The sequence below is a fragment of the Rhipicephalus sanguineus genome, chromosome 3 (assembly GCF_013339695.2).
Source record: "Rhipicephalus sanguineus isolate Rsan-2018 chromosome 3, BIME_Rsan_1.4, whole genome shotgun sequence".
Taxonomy (NCBI): Eukaryota; Metazoa; Arthropoda; class Arachnida; order Ixodida; family Ixodidae; genus Rhipicephalus; species Rhipicephalus sanguineus.
Window position 1 is genome coordinate 97,490,744 of NC_051178.1, and position 11,360 is coordinate 97,502,103.

General features: G+C 53.5%; 1 protein-coding gene across 1 annotated transcript; it reads right to left on the reverse strand.

Moving 5' to 3' along the window:
- Positions 1 to 380: 380 nt before the first annotated feature.
- Positions 381 to 5,897, reverse strand: LOC119385691 (uncharacterized). Its single transcript, XM_037653087.1, has 3 exons — positions 4,714 to 5,897; positions 4,083 to 4,242; positions 381 to 413 (listed from the first exon to the last, which is right to left on the reverse strand). Exons 1-3 carry the CDS (start codon positions 5,895 to 5,897, stop codon positions 381 to 383), a joined length of 1,377 nt encoding a protein of 458 aa, XP_037509015.1.
- Between the last annotated feature and the right edge of the window lie 5,463 nt (positions 5,898 to 11,360).

Genomic DNA, 11,360 nt, shown 5'->3' on the forward strand with positions numbered 1-11,360 from the left:
CTCCTTGGACGAAAAATTATGTTCCGCTGGGACCGTGCTGATACGTTTCGAGGAGTTGGTGGAGATGTATTACAACCTGTTGGAGTCTGTACTGTGGCTGTTAGTTTGGGTTGTCAGAAGTTTATTGCGGAGTTTGCTGTTCTCTTTCAAAGTACGCATGATGTAATTCTGGGACTCGATTTCCTGAAGCTTTGTGGTGCCACTGTCGATTGCCGCACAGGAGAGATGACAGTAGATTCAGCTGTTCCAGTTGCGTTTATAGAAAACCCGCCTTGTCAGGAAAGTACCCTTTGTGTGTCCATGGACACAACTGTGCCACCCTTGTCTGCCAAGTGTGTTCCTGTCGCCTGTTCCCCACTACACAGATGCTCATACCCAAATCACCGAGGAGACATACCCTGCAGCCTCATACCCTGCAACCGAGGAGACATTTGACGCCACCGTGGAGCCTGTTCACCTCAGTTGCATAAAGAAGAATGTTTTAATACCCTACTGTACCTTGTCAGTTGTGCAAGGGCGTACTGGTTTATGGGCGGTCAACTGCTCCGATGAACCTACGGTACTGCCGGAGGGTCTCAAATTGGCCGAGATTCGTCAACATCAAGTATTCTCGCTTGCCATACTTGCAGAGAGCAGCGTTTCCTCAGATAAACCCGATTTCGATAATCTTCACGCCAGGGACACCTCTATTATGGCTATGATTGACAAGTCTCTCCGCACCAACGAGCGTAATGAACTGGCGAGTATTCTGCGCGAACATGCCGGTCTTTTCGATTTCGCACAGCTACAGGCTCCGTCATCATTCCCTGCTTCTCGTATAAAGCACCGCATAGACACGGCATCCCATAGACCTCTCCGACAGAAACCATACCGTGTGTCGCCTTCGGAACGCGCAGTGATCAATGAACAGGTTTGCGAGATGCTAAAGAAAAATGTCATTCAAAAATCATGTAGTCCGTGGGCCGCTCCCGTAATTCTAGTCAAGAAGACAGATGGAACATGGCGATTTTGTGTTGACTACCGCCGCCTTAACGCGATCACCAAAAAAGACGTATACCCACTACCACGGATTGATGATGCTATAGACTGTCTTTCATCAGCCTCTTATTTTTCGTCCGTTGATTTGAGGTCAGGGTATTGGCAGATTCCAATGCACGAGGAAGACAAGGAGAAAACGGCATTTGTTACACCAGATGGACTTTTTGAATTTAATGTGATGCCGTTCGGACTGTGCAATGCACCTGCAACTTTTGAGCGCTTCATGGATAACATTCTGCGTGGTTTAAAGTGGGAAGTCTGCATGTGTTATTTGGACGATGTTGTGATTTTCGGGCGCACTTTCTCTGAGCACAACACACGCCTTGGTCTCGTGCTGGATTGCCTAAGCAAGGCACGCTTGGTGCTCAATTCAAAGAAATGTCGTTTTGGAGAGCGCCAAACACTCGTCCTTGGCCACTTAGTGGACAAAGAAGGCATACGACCGGATCCCGCGAAGACGGCCGCAGTTAAGGCGTTCAAGCAACCTCACTCGGTTAAAGAACTGCGCAGTTTTTGGGCCTTTGCTCATACTTCCGTCGATTCATTCCTAACTTTGCCAATATCGCGCACCCGCTCACGTGCCTGCTTCAGAAAGGCGTGCGGTTTCACTGGACACCGGAATGTACGTCCGCTTTTTCTGAGTTGAAGTTCCTTTTGACGTCCCATCCCATTCTTCGACACTTCGATCCTCTGGCTCCCACAGAACTCCACACAGACGCTAGCGGTGTTGGTGTAGGCGCCGTCTTGGTTCAGCGCTTAGGTACCAAAGAACACGTCGTCGCGTATGCAAGTCGGTCGCTCAGCAAGTCCGAGCGTAACTACACCGTCACAGAGCAAGAATGCCTCGCAGTAGTCTTCGCAGTGCAGCGCTTCCAGTCCTACCTGTACGGACGCCCCTTTACCATCGTCACAGACCATCATTCTCTCTGCTGGTTGGTCAATCTGCGTGACCCGTCTGGTCGCCTTGCGCGTTGGGCACTCCGTCTACAGGAATACGACTTTGCGATTTCCTTTAAAAGTGGTCGTCGTCACGCTGATGCAGATTGTCTTTCGCGATTACCGCTCCCGTCGACGGACTGTGACGCGGACAACTTCGACACCTACATCGCACCATTGGACCTACCATTTCCTGATACCAATGCCTTTAAGACTGAGCAGCAAAGGGACGACACCATACAGCAGCTCCTTGCTACCGAACCACAATCATCGGCGACTCGCTTCTGCATCCGCGACGGGGCTAGTGTACAAAAAGAACTACGCTACGACCGGCTCACGATATCTTCTCGTGGTTCCGAAGAGTCTCCGCGTTTCCGTCTTGCAGGCTATGCATGATGATCCAACGTCCGGTCATTTAGGCACAGCGAAAACTCTTAGCCGGCTTCAAGAAAGATTTTACTGGCCAAGAATGCGCCAGACGACGGAACACTACGTCTCTAGTTGCAACGAGTGTCAACGTCACAAGCGCCCTACAAGTGCTCCTTCAGGGCGACTACATCCTGTGCCGCCCCCTAGAACTCCATTCGAGCAAGTTGGGATCGACCTTCTTGGGCCCTTTCCGCGGTCTTCTAATGGAAATCGGTGGATAGTCGTATGCACCGATCATTTAACAAGGTACTGCGAGACAGCTGCCATACCATCGGCAACTGCAGCCGATGTATGTTTATTTATGCTCCGTTTTGTGGTTCTACGACACGGACCTCCTAAAATTGTTATCAGTGATCGTGGGCGAGAATTCACTGCAGACGTGGTGGAAGAGATGCTTCGTGTGTGTGCTTCCACGCTTCGGCACTCTACACCATATCATCCGCAAACAAATGGTCTAACGGAACGAACTAACAGGACTCTCACGAACATGCTATCTATGTATGTCTCATCAGACCACAAGAACTGGGACAGTGTTCTACCTTTCATCACTTACGCATTTAACACCGCACAGCATGAAACTACCGGCTACAGTCCGTTCTTTCTTCTCTATGCTCGGCCGCCTCGTCATACCCTCGATACCGTCTTCCCGTTCTTGGACTACCATGATCCCTGTATATCCGAGATCGTCTGCCGTGCAGAAGAAGCCCGACGTCTTGCTTATTTGCGCACTCTTGCTTCGCAAGATCGCTCGAAGGCACGTTTTGACCGTCGACGCCGACACGTGACGTATAATCGCGGTGACCTAGTGTTGCTGTGGACGCCAACTAGAAAACGCGGGTTGTGCGAAAAACTGCTGGCGCACTATGCGGGACCTTATGTTGTTACAGACCGTCTAAGTGATTTAACTTACCGCGTAACGCGTCTCCATTCAAATGGCCGACGGTCTGCAAAGACTGAACTTGTCCATGTAGCGCGTTTGAAGCGCTTTGTTCCTCGAGAGACTGTTTGACTCGCCCGGTGGGCTTCGTCTGCGCGGAGGGAAATGTTACTACATACGTGATTTGGGTATGAGCATCTGTGTAGTGGGGAACAGGGTGGTTAGGGTAGAAGAGGACGTTCGGCTAGTGAGAGAGGCCTCCGGTACGCGTCTGGGCAACACCTTCGCGTCTACCGGTACGTCGCAGCTCAATAAAACCTTTTGTAGACGTAACAATATGCGGGTAGCCTTTCTCGGCGCTGCTTAGCGTGCGCAACGCGTATGCTATCGGCTTCTCTTGGCCGCAAACAACATGAAATAAAACTGCTCCAACCCCATAAGGGGAGGCGTCGCAAACCAGACCTAGTGGTTTTTTAGGGTCGTAGAAGGTTAGTACTGAATCCTGAAAGAGCATTTCCTTGCTTTTCTGAAATGCCTTTTCAGTCTCCTCCGACCATGCCCAAGGTTCATCTTTTTGAAGAAGTTGGTATAGCGGCCTTAGTTCCGATGACATGTTCGGCATGAAATTGGAATAAAATGTCAACATGCCAAGATAGGCCTTTAGTTCCGTGCAATTTTTAGGCGTTGGAGCCTTTCTAATTGCTTCCACCTTTTCAAGGCAAGGGTGCACGCCTGTCTCATCAATGACGTGGCCCAGATATCTTACGGACTTCACAAAAAATTGGCACTTTTCGTGCCTTACATTGACGCCGTGCTTCTCGAAGCGCTGCAGGACTGCTTCTACACGTGCCAGGCATTCGTTGTAGTCGGCACCTGTGATAAGCACATCGTCAAGGTAACAAAGTACTCCACTTAGTCCCTTCAGCAACTCGTCCATGATTGCTTGGAATACTGCTGGTGCACTGGAAATGCCGTAGGGCATTCGAACATACTGGAATAAGCCCATGTGTGTATTTATAGTCCACAAGGGCCGCGAGTCAGGATGCAGCTCAATTTGCTGGTATGCTGACGACAAGTCCAAAACGGTAAACACTTTGCCTCCTGATAGGACCGCGAACAGGTCTTCAACCGTTGGCAGCGGGTAGTGATCAGTTTTAACGCAGGGATTTACTGTCACTTTATAGTCTCCACAAAGGCGCACTTTGTTCCCTGGTTTTTCGACTACCACCAACGGTGTGGCCCAGTCACTTTGTGTTACACCCACCAGTACCCCATCAGCTTGTAGGCTATCTAGCTCTTCTTTAACTCGCTCCCTTATGGCATATGGTACTGGACGTGCCTTGCAGAACACTGGCAAGCTACCTTCTTTTAAGGAATGTTTCGCTTGAAAGCCCTTTATCAGTCCTAACCCAGGAGGTAAAACGCTGGCATACCTTTTCACAAGGTTGTTCGCCGCGAGCTCCGCTTGCGCCGTGTGAATGCCGTTCAAGTCGACGTCCAGGTTCTCAATCCAATCGCGTCCAAGTAGCGCTGGCTTGTTTCCTGGCACCACAACTACTGGTAGAATCTTGCGCTGTCCGTTGTACTCGACCGGAACCTCGGCTTGCCCCTTCACTTCCAGCGGTGCTCCTCCATAAGTCTTCAGCTTAACCGTAGACGGTGTGAGCGGCGGAGGATTCACTAGCTGCTTCCATAGGTCTTCCGATATCAGAGAAACAGCGGCACCTGTGTCTACTTGCATCTGCACGCGCTTCCTTCCGAGCATAAGTTCTATCTGATACGGCTGCTTCGCAAGGCCGGCGTGATGTACTGCGTAGAGCATCATCTCATTATCTTCTTGCTGGTCGGCAACGGCGTGAATTTTTCCCGCACCCGGCGGGTGTTGTCCGCATACTCGAGCCAAGTGACCCGTGCGTTTGCAGCTGTAGCACCTTGCTTTCCGATAACGACAAGAATTAGCGTCGTGCTCTTGCCCGCAACGGTGACACTTTGTCTTGGTTGCCTCGTATTGCTTGCCTGGCTTGACCGCAAATGCCGCTTTCCTGCTTGTCTTCCTTATCGCATGGACGTCGGCTTCCGTTCCACTGCCAGGTCGAAACCCCCTGGACTCCTGTTCCGCCATATCAACGCTTTTGGCAAAGTCACAAGCAGGTTCAAACGACAGCTCCTTCTTTTTTAGTAGACCCGTCTGAATGGCAGGGTTTCGCAGTCCAGCGACGAACCGGTCGCGCAGTGCGTCGTCAAGGAATGTGCCATACTTGCATTTAGCGGCCATGTGCTTCAGTGTAACTGCAAACGTCGCTACTGTCTCACCTTCCGCTTGGTACCGCCTGTTGAATCTGAATCGCTCTGCGATGATTCGGCTTGCAGGCTCGTAATGGTCACTCAGTACCTTGACCAGGTCTTCGAGACTCTTCTCCGCAGGGGTCGCCGGTAGAAGCAAATCCTTGAGCGTCTTGTACGCGTTCTTGCCAATGGCCGTTATGAAGGCCGACTTCTTAAGCTTCTCCTCTTGTACGTTGGCTACTTCGCCGTAGTGCTCGAATCTTTCCACGTACGAAGCAAAGTATTCATCGCCGTCCTCCAGGAATGCGTCGAATTCCCACATCTTGGCCATGCCGTACACTGCCCTGCCTCCGTTCGTCACGGGATCCGCCCCTTTCTATCGTAGATTCGTTTCAGCATCTTTGTCGCCAGTTGTTGTAGCTCGGGAACAAGAAGGCAGCTGTGACACGTTTCGTGGCGAACAGTTTAATCTCCTAACCCAGCATATTGCTTGGCAATATGTACACACAGGTTGCGGTGCGTCAGTAGTGACGTCACCGTCCTTTGTCCATTTATTAGATACAACATATATATATATATATATATATATATATATATATATATATATATATATATATTGCCACGCCCGCTTCTTTTATTTTGATGTGTTCTAGTTTGACCAGCAAGGACGGTTATCAACGCTCGACGCTGGCCGTGAAGCAGTGTTCGAGAAGCTTCACGATTTTAGTAGATCGTTTTGTTAAGATTGCGTGCCGCACGCGAATGTTCCAGCTTTGTCGAGAGATAACGCCGCCACCAGCGATATTGCTGGAAAGTTCCATAGCGCCTGTATAAAAGCCGACGCTCTTGACCGCTTGTGAGTTGATCGACGGACGACGCCCTGTTCGCCGCTATCATTGTACAGCGTGTATTGCTGTAGTTCTGGTTCTCATTTTCCCGGCCACAAGTTCGGCCAAATAAACAGTTTCATTCTGCAAACGCCGACTGCTGTCTTCGTCGACGTCACGACCACGTGACATCTGGTGGAGGTGCTGCTTCTTCCATGATCCGGACGCCCCCGGGAAGCGCTGACCCAAGCCCAAGCCGCGAGGAGGACGACGGCAAAGAAAACCCGGACCGTCGAACAAGCCGCAGGCAGAAGGGACTGCAGCCAGAGTACGGGCTCCTTCCCGAAAACACCAGGCAGCTCCAGGTCCCAACACCGACCGCAGCGACGATGACCGACCCCGTGCAGCCTGCGCCGATACTTCTCCGGCAGCCCAAGGAGCCGCCAACTTTCCGCGGGTCGCCATTTGAAGACCCGGAAAGCTGGCTCGAAGCCTACGACCGAGTCGCCCATTTCAATGGCTGGACAAGCGAAGACAAGCTACGAGATGCGTACTTTGCCTTGGAGGACGCCGCTCGTACGTGGTTCGAGAACCAAGAGCAAACCGTGACAACGTGGGACACCTTTCGCGCCAGGTTCCTCGCGACATTCACGAGCGTCGTCCGGAAAGAGCGTGCTGAGCCTCTGCTCGAGACCCACGTGCAGATGCCGAACGAAAACGTGGCGCTCTTCACGGAAGAGATGACAAGGCTGTTCCGTCATGCAGACCCTGCCATGCCCGAGGACAAGAAGGTCCGCTTTCTTATGCGAGGAGTCAAACAGGAGCTCTTCGCCGGGCTGATGCGGAACCCCCCTCGACAGTTCAGGAATTCGTCTCGGAAGCAACGGCCATCGAGGAGACGCTCGAGATGCGCACCCGACAGTACAATCGCCGCGCATTCCAAGACAGCGCAGCAGTTCATGCCCTCGTCTCCGACGACTTGCGCGAAACGATCCGAGCCATCGTGCGAGATGAGCTGCGAAAGCTCGCGCCTTTTGCACAGCCCGAAGTGACGTCGATTGCGGACGTTGTACGCGAGGAAATCCAACAGTCACTGGGTGTTCCTCAGCCGGCGCAGCCGCAGCTGCAAGCAGTGAGCTATGCTGCTGCAGCCCGACGCAACGCCCCTCCTCCTCGCCCACGTCAAGACGCCGCGCCGCACCAGCAGTTCCGCCGCCAGGCACCACCGCCACCACCACCGACGTCATACCGCCCGCCAGCCGGTCAGCGATACACGCCGAGGAAGACCGACGTTTGGCGCGCCCCCGACCATCGTCCACTCTGCTACCACTGCGGAGAAGCCGGCCACACCTACCGCCGCTGCCATTATCGACAGATGGGACTGCGTGGTTTCGCCGTCGACGCGCCGCGTCCACAGCAGGGTGAACGACCACGTGACATCGCCGACTATCTGGCAGGAGCGCAGTGGACCCCCCGAGGACCTTCCCGATCGCCGTCGCCAGGCCGCTACGCCTCTCCCCAACGCCGACCATACACTGGCCCAACCCGGGGCCGGTCACCTAGCCCGCATCCGGAAAACTAAGGGCAGCAACCGATGGAGGTGCGGTTGCTGTACGACGAAATACCGAAGACCCTCCGCCGCCGACGCCGCCGCCACGACGAAGGCTTCAGGACACGACGCGAACCCCTGACGACGAAGCCTCGCGGACCGAAGTAGACCTGACGACGCAACGTGGAAACAGCGGAACAAACCGACATAGTCGTGACCCGACGCCACGACCTAACTGCAACGCAAGACGACGAACTAGCGACCTCGACGTTCTTATCGACGGCCACAGCATCACAGCCCTCGTCGACACCGGAGCCGACTATTCTGTCATCAGTGGACCGTTCGCCATGAAGCTGAAGAAAGTTAGGACAGCCTGGGAAGGCCCCGAAATCCGGACAGCTGGAGGTCACCTCGTAACGCCAGAGGGAATCTGCACAGCGAGACTCACCATTAACAACCGGATTTATACAGCGAACTTCGTAATCCTGCCGTGTTGCTCGAGAGCTGTCATCCTTGGTATGGACTTCTTAGGCCTTCATGGTGCAATTATCGACCTGAAGTCTAAGTCAATAACACTGTCCACGGAAAAGGCACTACCGCCGCACACTCCGCCAAGAAAGCGCGCCTTGAATGTGCTGGAAGACCACGTCACCATTCCACCTCGCTCCAGCGTCATCATTTCCGTCGGCACTCAGAAATCAGCAGACCTCGAAGGCGTTGTTGAAGGCGACCAGCACCACTTGATCAACCGCAAGATTTGCGTCGCAAGAGGAGTAGCAGAGCTGCGGGTAGGGAAAGCAACAGTTATGCTCACGAATTTTAGCAACGAGTACAAGCACGTGAGCAAAGGCATGACTGTCGCCTACATCGAAGAAATCGTAGAAGCCAGCAATGCTTTCGGCCTCACCGATTGTCCCGAGCCTACTCCGACGAATAAAGCGCCGCAACCAGCTTTCGACATCAATCCCAGCCTTCAGAAGCACAAGCAAGACCAGCTTCAAGCCCTGCTCCTGCAATTCAAGGACTGCTTTTCGTCGTCGTCAAGAATTCGACAGACGCCAGTCGTGAAACATCGCCTCATAACAGAAGAAGGTGCCCGACCAATCCGTCAGAGCCCGTACAGAGTTTCGACGCGAGAACGCGAGGCTGTTAAGAAACAGGTCGACGAAATGCTACGCGACGACATCATCCACCCGTCGAAGAGTCCGTGGGCATCCCCCATGGTGCTAGTGAAGAAGAAGGATGGAACTCTACGTTTTTGCGTCGATTATCGTCGCCTGAACAAAGTCACGAAGAAGGACGTGTATCCCCTTCCCCAGATAGACGACACCCTGGATCGATTACACAACGCAAAGTACTTTTCGTCGATGGACCTCACGACCGGTTACTGGCAAATAGACGTCGACGAGAGAGACCGAGAAAAGACTGCTTTTATAACACCAGACGGCCTGTTCGAGTTCAAGGTCATGCCCTTTGGTCTTTGCTCGGCACCTGCGACTTTTCAACGGGTTATGGACACAGTACTGGCCGGCTTGAAGTGGCAGACGTGCCTCGTGTACTTGGACGACGTCGTTGTGTTTTCCTCAAACTTCGACGAACACCTTCGGCGCCTTGAAGTAGTACTTCAAGCAATCAAGACCTCCGGACTCACCTTGAAGCCTGAAAAGTGCCGCTTCGTGTACGAGGAGCTCTTGTTCTTGGGTCACGTGATCAACAAGGATGGTGTTCGCCCGGACCCGCGGAAAACAGCTGCCATCGCTGACTTCCCGACGCCCACCGACAAGAAGGCCGTACGCCGTTTTCTCGGCTTATGCGCCTATTACAGACGTTTCGTCAAGGAATTTTCACGGATCGCCGAGCCACTGACGCAACTCACGAAGGCCGACGTCGAATTCAGGTGGGAAACGTCGCAAGTTCAAGCATTTCAAGAATTGAAACGACGCCTGCAGACGCCTCCCATACTTGCGCATTTCGACGAATACGCCGATACGGAAATCCACACCGACGCAAGCAGCGTAGGACTCGGCGCCGTCCTTGTGCAAAAGACCGACAGATTCGAAAGGGTCATCAGTTATGCTAGCCGGTCGCTATCAAAGGTAGAAGTCAACTACTCCACAACAGAAAAGGAGTGCCTGGCCATCATCTGGGCTACATCGAAGTTTCGCCCCTACCTCTACGGCCGGCCCTTCAAAGTTGTGAGCGACCACCACGCCCTGTGTTGGCTAGCTAACTTGAAGGACCCTTCAGGTCGCCTCGCACGGTGGAGCCTACGACTTCAAGAATTTGACATAACCGTCGTTTACAAGTCCGGAAGAAAACACTCCGACGCTGACTGCCTGTCCCGCGCCCCCGTCGACCCACCGCCGCAGGATGACATGGAGGATGACTGCTTCTTGGGAACCATAAGTGCCGAAGACTTCGCCGAACGACAGCGAGCGGACCCAGAACTCAGGGGCCTTGTGGAATACCTCGAGGGCAGGACCACCGTTGTTCCCAAAGTATTCACGCGAGGACTGACGTCGTTTTTCTTACGCAACGATGTTCTCCTTAAGAAGAACTTCTCGCCGCTTCGAGCCGATTCCCTTCTCGTAGTGCCCTCGACATTGCGACCAGAGGTCCTCCAGGCTCTGCACGACGACCCGACGTCTGGACACCTGGGTGTTTCTCGCACGCTCGCAAGAATACAGGAAAAGTACTACTGGCCGCGCCTTGTCGCCGACGTAACTCGCTACGTCAAGACCTGCCGGGACTGTCAGCGACGCAAGACACCGCCGACTAGGCCAGCCGGACTTCTGCAGCCTATCGAGCCACCTCAACGGCCGTTCCAGCAAATTGGGATGGACTTACTGGGGCCGTTCCCGACGTCCAATACCGGAAACAAATGGATCGTCGTAGCTACCGACTACCTCACCCGCTACGCCGAGACAAGGGCCCTACCCACAGGCAGTGCCGCCGAGGTAGCAAAGTTCTTCGTTGAGAACATCCTCCTGCGTCATGGCGCCCCAGAGGTCCTCATCACCGACAGAGGTACGGCGTTTACTGCTGACCTAACTCAGGCAATACTGAGATACAGCCAAACAAGCCACCGCCGGACCACAGCGTACCACCCACAGACCAATGGCCTCACCGAGCGGCTAAACAAGACCATCGCCGACATGCTGGCCATGTATGTCGACGTCGAACACAAGACGTGGGATGCCATCCTTCCGTATGTGACCTTTGCATACAGCACGGCCATGCAAGAAACGACGCAAATGACGCCGTACAAGCTGGTCTACGGAAGGAGCCCGGCAACGACGCTCGACGCAATACTACCAACCGCCACCGACGAAGACGACCTCGACGTAGCCGCCTATTTGCAACGCGCCGAAGAAGCTCGACAGCTCGCCCGCCTGCGCATCAAGAACCAGCAGAGGGT